The sequence below is a fragment of the Echiichthys vipera genome (assembly GCF_963691815.1).
Source record: "Echiichthys vipera genome assembly, chromosome: 8".
Lineage (NCBI taxonomy): Eukaryota > Metazoa > Chordata > Actinopteri > Perciformes > Trachinidae > Echiichthys > Echiichthys vipera.
The window spans coordinates 18528079-18541989 of record NC_139833.1 but is presented as its reverse complement, the minus strand read 5'-3'; the positions used below and the strand labels follow the sequence as shown (position 1 = coordinate 18541989).

The following is a 13911-nucleotide window of genomic DNA, read 5'->3' as shown; positions in this document are numbered from 1 at the left end:
CAGCCTGAGGAGAGACATGATGTAAATGACAGCAAAACACAGTATAAAAGACTCTCACACTGAGCTGAATTGTAAAACACTGCACTGCAACACGTGTCCTTCATTTTAATTAAAAGCACTATTTTATTAGTTATTCTACAGTTTAGAAAATTAAAAAAAAACAAATATCCAAATCCCAAAATTGAAAACCAAATGCCTACCCAACAAACAAATATTCAAATAGTTGCACATTCGGGTGTCCAAAATAACATGTTCATTTTGATTCATTAATCGCAGAAACAAATAATGGCTCAAAAAATTCTCTACGATGTCCCGGCACTACATACGTCACTGAACATACAAATCAAGCAGCATAGTTCTTCATAACGCAGCACGGCGTTACGTACTAAATTCACTGTATACCTTTATTAAACGCATTTTTCTGAAAATACTGAAAAGGGGGAGATGGACATGGTTTGTGGGCGAACGGTTTGAATCCCGGCTGTGGCCTTTCTCTTAGGAGTTTGCATGTTCTGCCCGCGTCTGCGTGGTTTCTCTCTGCATTCTCCGGCTTCCTCCCACAGTCCAAAGAAGTGCACGTGTTAGGTTAATTGATGACTCTAAATTGCCCGTAGGTGTGAGTGTGATTGGTTGTCTGTGTCCGTTTGTCTCTATGTGACTGGTGTCCTGCCCAGGGTGTACCCCGCCTCACGCCCGATGTTAGCTGGGATCGGCTCGCGTCCCCGATAGGGACAAGCGGTTGCAGTTGGATGGATGGACACACTGGGATTGCCTCCACACGGCTCTCACCCCAATATGTGAAATAATGTTTATTTCACAGACACATGCACTAACATGCACAACAAATGACAGAGAAGCTCAGATTACTACATACAGAAGGGGGAGAGTGACTTCATTCACTGCACAATCCTTCACAATATCGTTACATAGGAAATAGTTGTTTGCGGCTAGATTAATGTTCTGAATGTCACAGTACAGCTTCTTTAAATTACCTGAAAAAGACACCAGGCTGCTACAGTTTAACTCCATATTCCTTCGTTCTCGGCTGAGATGGACAGCACAGCGCCGCAGTGTTTCAGTGTAAATAAATTTACCTAGTGGCTGGCAGACTTCAGTGACACAACACTGCGATGAATTTCAGCCTGCATGTACGTTTCTTCATCTTAACGTTATACAAATAGAGCAGCTTACAGTATATTGGTAGTGAGAGCAACAAGTTAACACACTGCTGAGCACCGTGTGTGTGATCAGAGATCAAGGGAGAAGAGAGAAACCCAACAGGAAATGACAACAAAAAACATTGAAGACTCTCACGTTGAGTTGAAATGGAGTTCAATATTTGATCCAGCCCTAAACATGTCTGTTCATCAATACACTCATCTGACAAATTCCATTTAAATATTTTTAAATGCCTCTCATGTCAAATATTGATACCTGTGAATCATTTAGATTTATTAATCATAAAGCATGTAATTAATCTGATTAATGTTTTTAATTGCTTGACAGCACTAATTTATTCATTATTTAAAATAGTTTTATCATTTAATCATGCAAATGTATTGACAGGACTTATTTTATTTGGAAAATATATAAACAAAATTAGCCTACTTTTCAACACAAAATATTATAAAACTACATTTCATAGACTGCCCAACAATTTTATTAATACCCAATAAACACAATATTTGACTGAAATTTCTCCCATTTGTCCGGGACATTGAAATCTTCCAGGACCAGTACCCTTAAAATGATACTGATATTTCCATTTCTTTCAATGCTGATCATGTGACCGGAAGCATCTCGGCACACTCAACAGCCAACTACGTGAAATACACCACTCTTGTCTTCACAACACCACTGTATGGGTTATAGCTGCTGCGGTAGCAGGCCATTCACACGGCTCATTACACCAAAGAATGCTTGCAATGATTGGTCAGCTAAATCATATAGTCCTTTTTTTGGGTCTGTGTTTAGTTGTAAGCTATAACTTTCATGTCGTTTTCAAAACATTCCCTTGGTGTGTGGGCAGATTTTCTGTTTATCGGCCTTGTGAGCGCAGGCATCGAATGATGTTGATTATCTCAAAAGGGCATTAATCTGCCTGATTAATCGGCCGACCAATGTTTAAGTCAAGCAAAACTTGAGATGTTGCCTTACACATAAAAGAATGATCCCAGCCCCTTCCACACAGTGAGGTACACAGCTTAATGAAACACGGTATCAGATTGGTGCTCGGTATCGGCCCAAAGCCCAGTGTTGGGGCTGGAAAAGTCAGATAGGCGCAACATTCATAGTTTTGACAAACATCAAACTAAAAAAACAAATGAATGTAAAATTGAAACAATTAATGGAAATGATCAATAAGTACATCATCAGAAAATGAATTGGCAACTATTTTGAAGTTGTTACATTTTTCAATCAAATATACCAATCACTTCCAGCTTGTCCGGATGTGCTGCTAAACTGATGGTCAGGGGAAAACAAGCAACTGATGTTTTAATTATTTATCCATTTATTACGACGATAAGGAGCAAATTGGTTGAACTGACATTCTCCACACACAATAGTCAGCCACAAACTGCAATTTCCAGATGAAATGTGATGGATGCTACCCTTCAGTTGCATTATAAATGATCAATATTAAGAGGGGGCGTGAATGCACGTAAAGTCAATGGACAGATGTGAACAGAGGCAAATAGACACAGATCCACACTAGGCAGTAGCAGCAGCTGAAGCAAAGACAAAGATGAAAAAGTTTCAGCTTGAGTAACAGTGCCTTTGTCCTAGGTTGTAGAGAGGAACAGGACCATGAAAGAGTCAAGGATAAGGAGAAAAATAGAGAGTTCCCGGTAAGTTTTGGAATTAGTCTATCAGAGTGGACAAAATTTTAAAATGAGTGTGTTGAAGCTCTCATACAAAGGGCCTGAACTTGTTGCCACAGAGCTGTCAGTCAGGAACAAGTCCATTGGCTGTTTGAGGCAAAAAGACAGACTGCATAACCCCTCCAGCGGTCAAAGCAAGCCAAAAATGTACTTAACATTGTGTCAGTGGGATGGAGCGTTATCTTGTAGCGAGAGAGAATGCCTAAAGTCTGGCATCGACAAGAGCCACTCCTAGATGCTTCACTCCCACTGTGCACCCAGACTGGGATCCAACTGACTAGATTTGACTTGATATTAAGTCTATTTTTGAGCTTGGAAATACAAATCCTCATGCATATTGTTCTATTATACTTTGCAGTATTGCAATATCACAAATATCCTTAATTGCACTAAACGGGTTTTGGATTCGACTGATATTATTACATGCAATTTAAGCAATAAAAATGTTGATTTTTCTAAAAAGGAAACCAATTAGTTGTTCATTTTAAGAGACCTGTCTTATCTTCTTTGGTGTATATTTACTATTGCTCTTTAATTAAGCAAACGTATTTCTTATGGAATAATCGGTGGAATAAAATAGTTGATCGCTGGTTGCAAAGTATAATGTCGCAAGATATTAGCCTCACAGTATCTTAACCTAAACACCAATGATATAACATTTAATACATTTAAGTTTCATTATATTGTGTGGTTTTTTTTTTGTCCAATTGGAAAGTTTGGTGACTAATAAATGTAATCACAGAATTCGTACATGTTCAGGTTGGCGATGATGGTTAATAGGTTGTGGCACACTTACAGTGCTATGGAAAAGGACTAATCTGCCAACTGGGCACAGGTGCTTTTCCCACTTATACCTACTTGTGGCTGACTGAAACTTAGCATCGGGTTCAGCTGGAACAGATTTCGTTATGAACAGAGCTCAGTGCCATAACTGGCTGTTTTCACTGTATCGTGATGGTGCTACTCGGACTGTGGAGGGATTTCTACAAAACAAAATATTAGCAACATTCTGCAAACATTCAGACTTATTTCAGCTTTCCGCCTCTAATCTAGTGTTTTCTGGTAAGATAAAATAAAACAATATCGCTTAAGTCCTGTGTAGCTCATTTAAACTGCAACCACCTGGATTACAAGTCAAATTCAACTAGAAACTCATATCGAATAAGCACATCCTAACTGGTCCGTAACACACTTCTGATAAATGCTTCAACCTGGAGAAATGTGTCCTTTCTCCCATCTGAAATCCATTCTGTGGGCTGCCCATTATGGCATTTTTTATGGACGTGGACAAAATCATTCACACTAGTAGTTCTATATTCCCAAAGCTTGATTTCGGAAGATAAGAATGAATGAAAAGAAGGAAGTAAAGCAGAAGTGCTTGGGGAGAAATGTCCATTTTGAGACTCATGTGTTCACCATAAGGAAAATAGTAACCCCAACTTCAGCAGAGAGGGAGGGGGGCATAATTTGTGACAAACCTTAATTAAATCGGTAACGATTTCAGACCCTAACAGCTTCTGTTGAGCAATCAGAGAAATCAGGACCACATAGACCCATATAGACAAAACCAAGAGGAGATGTCAAAGATGTCTTCCATCTGTGCATCAGCACTGGTCTCCTCACAGTCCAGTTTCTTTTCCTAGGAGCAGCCATCTCCCGGCAACTGAGTGCCTGTGTCCCTCTACTCCAGGGCAGGGTAGGGGCTGGGGCTGATGCAGCAGCTAAGCTAAGCGGCTAGCGTTAGCTGCTGTAGCAGATGATTGCTGCAGATCTGCAGAGGACAGTCGGGGGTTGCTGGCTGGCTGCTTTGATACCTAAAAACCATCACCATCCAGGATATAACCAGCTACTGTATACTAGGGGATATCAACATGTTTCGATTATGTAGCAACATATCCATTCATCTCCCACCTCTCCCTTTGGTTGACCGGCATCCTCTCCCTTTCTTTTAGGTGTCGTGCGTTAACTCAGGGGCAGGTCGCGATACCACTGCTACTGAAGCTTGCCTAGATACACACACACACATACACACACATATATGCACTGATCGCATCAATCGTTAGCCTCTTTATGAACTCGCCAGATGGTTTAGCTGGTAGAAACGACACAGCCCCAGGGTAAACTAGAGAGGACAGTTAGACTTAGAGGACATTGCATGCTACTAAAGCAGGTTATGTAGTCCATCATCATAATGCACGTCTCAGCTACTCTAGCCACGAAAGCCAAGCCTTAAATGTTCAACACGACCCCATTGTCGCTGAGCACCTATTTCATCGAAGCCAGCTTTTTTTGCCCCAGTGACAGAGGAATGGGGACACGAGGCCGGGTGACAGGGGCGAATAACTGTAGGAAGGGGGTTACATTATGCTATGGAGCACTCTCTCCACTGATTGACTGTCACGCCTCTAACACACACATTAAGAGACAAGAACCAGCTAGCCCCCAAACGCATACATGAATTAAAAAAAAGACAATGCCGACCGGCTATTTCTCACCTCAGGCGGTTTGTCGAACCAAGTTCCGCGTAGCAGCAGCAGCCATGTTCGGAACCCCGATCTCCCTCCGTCCGCACGAACCGAGCCCCCTCCCCCGGGTCAGGCGTCCCTCTTCCACAGCAAGAAATCCCAAATAATGTGTTTTGCAGAATGTAGTTGCAGGTAAAATCCCGGAGAGATTAAGTTTCCAGTAAAAAAAAGTGCGTTATTCTCCGGAGCTTCAGAGAGAGAGCGGGTGTCGATGGGGACTGATTGCCGGCGCAGACACAGCTATAGCCGAGCCTGAGGGGAGGTGGGCTGCCCGCCGCCTCGACCACGGACTCCTCCGACTCACTCTTCTGTCGTTCCGGCAAACTTCATTCAACTGTTACTCGTTCGAGGTTTATTCTCAGATTAAACAAGACGCTGCCTTTCACTTACAGCAGTTTGATTAACAAGTCAGCTTTTTTAAATTAATTTAAAAGGCAAGATGCTAACATTAGCTAGCTAGCTATGAGCTAGCATGCTAGCCGTCTAATAAAATACTGCCATTGGAGTTTAGAGGAAGACAGTCCGCAAACTGCAGGCTGCTTGGCGGGCAACGACCAGACGGTTGGCCGCTGGACAGTACAGGCAGACGCTATGAAGAACTAAATGTATTTTAGCAGGCACAGCTACAGCTAGCTGTGTGCTGGCCAGCCCCTCCGTGATGTTAATATCGGTCAAAGGAGAGGGGCTGCATTGAGAGCGCGCTCCCGACACCAGGCGAGCACGGCCCGGCGCGCGTAACAGAGACATTTCCCACAAAATGGCTGCCAAAACAAATCCACCGCGGACAGTCACACGAGTAACTTCCAGAAGTCGGTCTTTAAATGATATGAAAGCCCATCTCCGCCAGTGTGATGGCAAAAAAGATCCTGTAAGTCGTTGGAATGACTTATCAAAATAATGAAACGGTATTTTTGTGATACCAACTCATGACATACTTTTTTCCAATCACACTGGGGGAAATGGGCTTCCATAAAATTAGTTCACCATGCGAAAGATTTTGATGTTGCCCAAAAAAAACAACTGACAAGTGTACAGGCTTGTTTGGTTAACTATGTACGACATGTTTGGTTTTCGCTTTGCATGACTAACGTTATATATATATATAGCATCTACAGACAGTGAGTGTCCGAAGACAATTTCCCCCCACATTAGATCTCTAAATTCCACTTTTATTGATATCAGTACAGGACTTTTATTTATTTATCAGTACAGGACATCATCGCTGTTCCAACAAACGTATGGTTGAACAGGAGGGTGTCCAGTGCTTATTAGAACCAAGAAATGGTTGTAATGAATGCATTTGTCAAAATGACAATAGTTTGCGTAAAGGTAAATATTCCATTTATTTTGGTAGCTATAGACCTTTTCAAAGATGTAAACAAACATTCTAAATGTGTCCTAGTTTATTTCCTGTTGCAGTGAACATCAACTGACAGGAAGTTAAGGACCATGGCTGTTGCCTAGCAATGGAATCCCATTGAAAAGGTATATACAGGGTTATTTAGACGAATGTTATAACCGACCAACATCAATTATAAACATTTTATTAAAACAAAATTCAGTTATGTCAAAAACAAAAGTAAACTGTCCAAGCAACAAAAAAAGTTACAAGTTACAGCCATCCTGCTTCATAATATGCCGACACAAAAGAGAAACTACTATCAAATTACAAGTCAGTGAAAAAGTCACCATCTATATTTGTCTGTACACACACAGGGTCAAGTTTACCTCCTCACCACCAAACAATCCAGGTCTCCTTACCTACAAACTGTGGGTATGATTTACTGTACATATGTTGTAACAGATAACTACAAGTCATCTGAGGTGTGGATAATTGGAATATCCCTACCAATACGGGATTGTGCTATCTGGAATCAGAAGCACCCTGATAAAGGCAGTAATCGGAAGAACAGGGGACAAAAAAGAAGAGCAAAAAAACATCATGAAGAGAGGGAAAAAAGACATTGAGTCGGAAAAGGATCAGGAGCTCAGACAATAAAATATTAAAATACAAGTACTGACTGAACAAAACCCCACTGGAGCCAAAATCATAATGTAGGTATTCAAACTTGGGCAACTGCATAAAAGTCTTTCAACAAGGCTTTTAAGTAAGTAGTTTATCCCATCTGTTGAAATTCTCCTCATGGTAGAAAATACCTTGTTCACAAGGAGGGGGCAGGTGAATAATAAAAATTCCCTCCACATTTATTTTCTAATAGTCTTCCTCCTGGTGTGTAGTTGCACAGGAACACAGGTATCAGTTGGATATACGCATCACTGGTGCATAACAGATGTGAACCGTAACATATTATACATTTACTACTAACATGACCTGCTCCAATCTGGCAATAAACTCAGATGACAATCTGAGATAGAAAGACTCAAGCAGTGGGGTTCTTAGTCAGTTAGCTGTCAGGGAAGTCAAAAAAAAGAAACAGGAAACCACTCCTAATTTGACCATCGCTAACCATCCCTTCATGGCATGACAGGCCAGAAGAGGAGGGCAATGGACAACACTCAAAGTAAAAAAAGTAGATGGTGGTTGAAAATGGTAATCAGTTCCCCGTGCCTTCGTCCACACCTCATTTCTTCTGTTTAGGTGGAGGTCTGAGGAGAGAGGGAAAAGAGGGCATGTTAACACAATTTATGAAAAAGAACAGGCACTATACATGTAGAGCCGACTGCAGCGGTTTAGAATAGTCTGTCTCAACCTGTCACAACAACTCAACTCTGGGAACATTAGTACAGCCCAAGTCATGGAGCTCTGGAGCAGTACCATGAACATTTGTTCTTGTCCGTTTACTTGTTGCGCAACTCAATGCCTTTTAATCCAAAAAAAAAGGCCAAAACTACGACCCAAACTGTCATAAAGCAAAATGACCCTTTAAGCAGTTGTGTGCAGAATTTCAGCCTGATCTTGTATCCAGAAATGTATTTGTAGGTCTATATTTTAATACAGGTATATTTGTCAAGAATTATTATAAAAATAGTGCTATGTTTTCATCTTGAACCAACAACTACAGTGAATGCAGGCTAAAACCCTGCAAGGGGCATGCAACAATTGACTATGATGCACTACGCCAACACATGATTGGGTGAGACTCAGCCAACAGCCCAGCCTGACAGCATACGTTGCGTTTTCTCTAATCACACGTCGCTACTAGGCTGTCAATTAAAATGAGCAGTTTTATTTATGTCATATTTGGTGAAACTTTCACCTTTTACAGAACTACTGTAGTACAGTCACAGTCCACCAGATGGAGCTGTAGTAAAAGCAGCATCTTAAAGTGGAATTTAAGTACATTTCAACCTGGACCCCATTTCCCCCTGTATTTCTGTATAAGTGACTAATGGGAACAACCTCTTTGAAATTGGTCCAGTATTGAGTGTGCGCACTGCAGCTTGGCCGCTGTGAACAGAGCTACAATGTAATCGAACAGGGAAACTCTGCACCGTCAATCACTGACCACTCCAACTGTTATTACAAGTGTCTGACTACATTATTTCGGTCCTGTTGTCAATACCAGATCCAGCTATTTGAGGAAGAGTGTTGTCAATATGAGATTGTGGCATCTCCTGGATGCAGAGTGACCCTAGAGTTTTACATGCAAACCCCAGATCAAGCATCAATGCAGGCCCCACATTTGGTTATGATAGCTCATAGCTAAGTTGATTTATGGAGAGTCAATATAAAATAGGCCACATCGTCACAACTTGAAATGTGAATATTTAAAGTAATCTTAAAACTTATGAACCGCGTGGCTTACAGCAAAACACGAGAAATGATCCAAGGAATCCAGACAAAAAGTTTCAATAAATAGTTATCGTTCATTCAGTTCATAAGTTATTGACCAAACATAAAAGCAGGTATTTTGCCCCAAGTGAGACTGCCAATGTGTCTGCTGCCATGTTTGGTAAGTGCTGAGTATATATTGTATAATAATCCAAGAGAATAAGAAAATATACATACAAGGAAACAGTAAATTTATTTACACAGATTATCTGTTCCATTTAGGAGCCTCCTAGAAGCAGCTAGCTTCAGCAGGTATAATTTAGGTGCGTCATGGTTAAGGGGGTGGATACTTGTGCAGTCAGTTATTTTACGTCATATAGGTACATCATTTAGAACAATTTGAAGATATGTTTTCACTATAACATTAGTCTTTCTGTAAAGCACCATTTATGAGCTGGTCGGGGAGAGCAGTCTGATGCTGACATACCTGTAAATGCCCACCACCACAGCGTGGTCCCTCTCGTAGGGCTCCAGTGTGAGCTGTTCCTGTGGCTTCATGTTTTCAGAACTCATCTTCTTCACTTCTGATGCAAACACTGCCTCTGGGGCCGCAGTCGAGTCTATACAGTTAGCCTGTAGTATAGAAAAAAAGACAACATTCCATATGTAAAAAATTATGATCAAAACTACACATAAAATTACATTTAGTACAACCCTAGCAATATCCTAAACATGTCTTTGGGCCCCAACTTTAATTAAGATATAATATATATCAAAGTATAATGGGCTTCTTCCATTAAAAACAACTCCTTTCGGGGCGCCCAGTAGCTTGTTGTGTAGAGCAGACGGCCCTAAAAGCCTTTGCTGCCACCTTTCTCTCTGCCCCATTTCCTGTCAACATCCAGCTGTACCATTTTTTAAAAAGCCAAAAAAGAATCTAAAAAAAACAAAAACACCCAGCATCAGTCCAGACAGTCAGCTTTGTCTCGTCTGTTTAACACTTGCTTTATACTGAACTCTGGACTTCACCATCACATGACTAGTTTTACACAATAACTGGAGTTTAATTTGAGTTAAAGGTTGGAGAGCAGACATCAATGTACCTTGATAGAGATAACAAAATGTCCTCCGTTCTTCAGGAAGTTATGAGCGTTCAAAGCAACAATTCTTGTCTGGTCAGGCTGGGCGACATCAGCAAAAATCACATCCACCATGCCTAGAGGAGGGAAAGACCATTACTCTCTGGACACAAAGCAAACCATTTATTATCAATGTTGATAGATCTATCAAGCTACAGTACCAATGTGTAAAATTAACAAGTGTGTATTCTGTAAGTAATTCGGTAAAATTGTAATCATGATTGATCCGTTTGTTCAGAACAGATATTGCTGTTGGAAACATGACAACTCTACAAAGTGTCTTCTGCCGACCTGTGTGGTGTTACTGCTGTGGCTCAGGACTACCTACCAACTAGCATGCGGTATTTGTGTGGGTGGCGAGCATCTTCAATGATTGGAATGATGTTGGTGCGTTTCTTTGCCACATTGAGAAGGTCACGGCCTGATCGATGGGAAAACTCCACAGCGTAGACTAGTCCTTCCTGTAACACACAAGACAACGGTTACATCTGTGTAACCTTTAAACTTAAAAAAGGGTCATCTTAAACAAATTGTACAAAAATATGTATATTTTGCTTACCCTCAAGGAATTAACACCAAGTCATTGTTAAATTAATTTAAGGCTCAGCTTAATGTTAAATTAAGGTTCAACTTTGCCTTTCAATCCTCAGTTTAATTATAAGTGTTCAGGGTGTCAAGTCATTTCTACACACTGAAATCTTGACTAGTTTTTGCAATGTTACATTATTGGCATGTCAATAAAAATTACAGCCACTGTGAATTTTTTCCAATTTGAGAAATTTAGGCTAAAAAGGCCATAGCTTTTGGGTGTGTAATGGGATTCTACAAAATGAAGATCAACAGAGTGTGCGGTACTCACCGGTCCGACAATGTCAGAAACGTGGGACACTGTGGTGCCAGAGGCAGCGCCAAGGTACATGACCTTTGCTCCGGGCTTGATGTGGATCTGGTCTACTCCTCCCAAGATGGCTGCTGCCAGTTTGGAGCGGAATGGATTCCAGGCTCTGTATTCAATCTTAGTCTCTCCTTCCTAAAAGACAAAGTAAGAAAACAGACAATCTCAATTTGACAAAGCCTTGCCATAACACTATGGACCAGGACTCTTCAAGCCTGATGGGGGTGTTCTTATTTGACAGATAAACATACCCATTATGTAACTAATAGCTTTCAATGCAATGCAGCAAATAGTACCTTAATGCAAAATCAATGCGCTCCCTACACTGTCTGACCACCGTGTTTAGTGTAAACAATAAACTCACCTCCACACTGATCCTCTTCTCTCCATACACGGACTCCCCTACCACCATGTTCTTGGTCACCAGGGCATCCTCCTTCCCTCTGGAGATGAACACTCCTGAGTGGACACAAGCACATCACACGTCAGTGTCTGGAGGACACTATTTTAGTCCATTTTAAAATGGCTGCTAAATCTAATCAGACAAATATGGGCAGATAGAAATATTCATGTTTTTCTTAATGTACCTACAGTCATATTGAGCTTCCTCTGAGTTTTAGAATATAGACAAAAGGGGAACAAATCACAGCCTGAACTTGGCCGCTAAAGATCTAACCCAAGCACCAAAGGAGTTTAATAATAATAAAAACCTTCATGTCTGTGTGGCTCAACCAAGACCTTCCTCCCTGCTCCAAAGCCTCCTCGGCCACCCCTCCCTCTCGGGGTGCCTCTGCCACCCCCTCGACCACGAAATCCTCCGCCCTCTGGGGACCTGAATCCACCTGAAAAACAGACATTTGACCTGGTAACAAAAACTCACTCACTGTTATTGTGGTTTATAGTCATTTGTTGTGCTAAAACAGTCGATTTATTTCCTGTGTGACATGGCTCGGTAATATTATGCATGTGTTCTTAAATGAAAAACATTGCATGTTCTGTAACTGCTTGAAAAGACTGTTGTCGTGCCACATCTGATTATCTACAATAATGTGCGTGATGTGATAATACAGATGACATGATAGTTACAACACTTGATACTACTAACACAGCCACTTCCTCTAGTCTCACCTCTTCCTCCACCTCGCCCCCCGAATCCTCCTCTGCCTCCCCGATCACCAAATCCTCCTCCTCGCCCACCGAATCCTCCTCTACCTCCCCGATCACCAAATCCTCCTCGACCTCCCCGGCCTCCTCGGTCTCCACGAGGACTGAACCCTGAAAAACAAACAGATAATAGGAAGCATTAGGAGAGTGTGGAATACCAAGACAGTCTTTACATGTACTTACTGTTACGGTTACTGGGCACCTCCTCAAACATGGTGGGAGCTACCAAGAGCGAGACCCCTTTAAGTGCGTTCGGACGGGGCGCAATAGAAGCGCAGCTACCTATAATGGGCGCCATGGCCAACATGGTCTAAATTTATATCTCAGGTAATTTCATAGCACACTAATGATATATCATCTCAAAGCATACTTTCTGGTGATTTGATGATTAATATGAAATAACCACATGGGTAAGCATTTTTGTATATATCTGTGTGAATTAAATACTTGACAAATGTAGTACCATTTTCTCATCTTTCTCCGAACGTTTAGTACAAAATAAGGCTGAAATGATTGTTTGATTTGACGATTGGTTCAATTAATTGATTCGTTTCGACCAATAAAACGCCCGAGCCCAAAATTAACAGTGCTGTCCTAAATAACATTGAACACATTGACATTTCTCTGTTCCTGACTGAGATGGACGGCACAGCGCTGCAGTTTTTCAGTGGGATTAGTGTGTGGCCAGTGGAAACTGCTCTTTCAGCCTGCATGCACATTTTAAAGGCTAACTGTGTTGAAACGGAGCAACTCATATTGATCACACAGTAGCAAGTTGGCGACTTTTGGCCTAATAGTTTACAACTAAAGATTTGATTAAACGGTTGCACGCCCAGGGCAAAAATGAACACAACATGCATCAGAACGTCAAGCACTGTCCAAATGATGTAGGCTAATATTGACAGGGCAATAGAAAATGCATGGAAAATAAAAACACAGATGTCGATAGTATGTAGTTTTGATAATATATTGTTGAATTACACAACCCTACTTAGTTATAAAAATTTGACTGCAACAGGTTGAAGAACTAAATATGTGACAGACCATTGCTGAAGAAAGTATTATGTTACAAGGTAGTGGCAAAACCACTGCATTTTATTTCAATACATAGGAGCATACATACACCAACCACCAATTGCTGAGCTGCACATGTGATTGAGGTGCCCTTGTTCGGTCCGTGTCCTTTTTTTAAAGTATACTGTGGAAAATTGTTTATATTATTGAGGAATGACAGGCATGCTGAGTTTCCTTTGCAAAGCCAATTTCTGAAACTTTTGAAACAAGCATCGTTCACATCCATTGTTAAGTAGCCAGCACTGCTCTGCCTTTAGCTGCCTGCTGACAAAAACATCTCCCCAGAACAGTACCTTTAAACCTGATTCAGATCCAAGGAGGACATCACGGTTGGAGATTCTGAATTGTAACAATGTCGTGGGCTTTTGTTTGCTTTGAAAAATACTTATTCAACTGTATAACCACCCAGAGCAGTTTCCCCAACAGCGAAATTTGACCACGGCTGGCTGTCCTCTGACGTCCTGCAACATGTGTCTGCGGTGTAGCGCTATTCAGCTTT

The 13911-nt window shown here is 41.3% G+C and overlaps 2 protein-coding genes across 2 annotated transcripts in view; both read right to left on the bottom strand.

Moving 5' to 3' along the window:
* dyrk1b (dual-specificity tyrosine-(Y)-phosphorylation regulated kinase 1B) overlaps window positions 1-6057 on the bottom strand; it is a 48799-nt gene extending 42742 nt beyond the window's left edge. Inside the window, exon 1 of the mRNA XM_083919163.1 lies at window positions 5378-6057. The gene's annotated coding sequence lies outside the window, so the exon portion shown is untranslated. The remainder of the gene's footprint in view (window positions 1-5377) is intronic.
* Window positions 6058-6768: 711 nt separating this feature from the next.
* Window positions 6769-13911, bottom strand: part of fbl (fibrillarin) — a 7872-nt gene continuing 729 nt past the window's right edge. The window contains exons 2-9 of the mRNA XM_083919168.1: window positions 12303-12449; window positions 11885-12016; window positions 11539-11633; window positions 11139-11309; window positions 10608-10740; window positions 10244-10356; window positions 9628-9773; window positions 6769-8014 (exon numbers count right to left, since the gene is read on the bottom strand). Of these exons, the coding sequence (XP_083775294.1) occupies window positions 7990-8014; window positions 9628-9773; window positions 10244-10356; window positions 10608-10740; window positions 11139-11309; window positions 11539-11633; window positions 11885-12016; window positions 12303-12449 (962 nt within the window). The 3' untranslated portion in view covers window positions 6769-7989. The remainder of the gene's footprint in view (window positions 8015-9627; window positions 9774-10243; window positions 10357-10607; window positions 10741-11138; window positions 11310-11538; window positions 11634-11884; window positions 12017-12302; window positions 12450-13911) is intronic.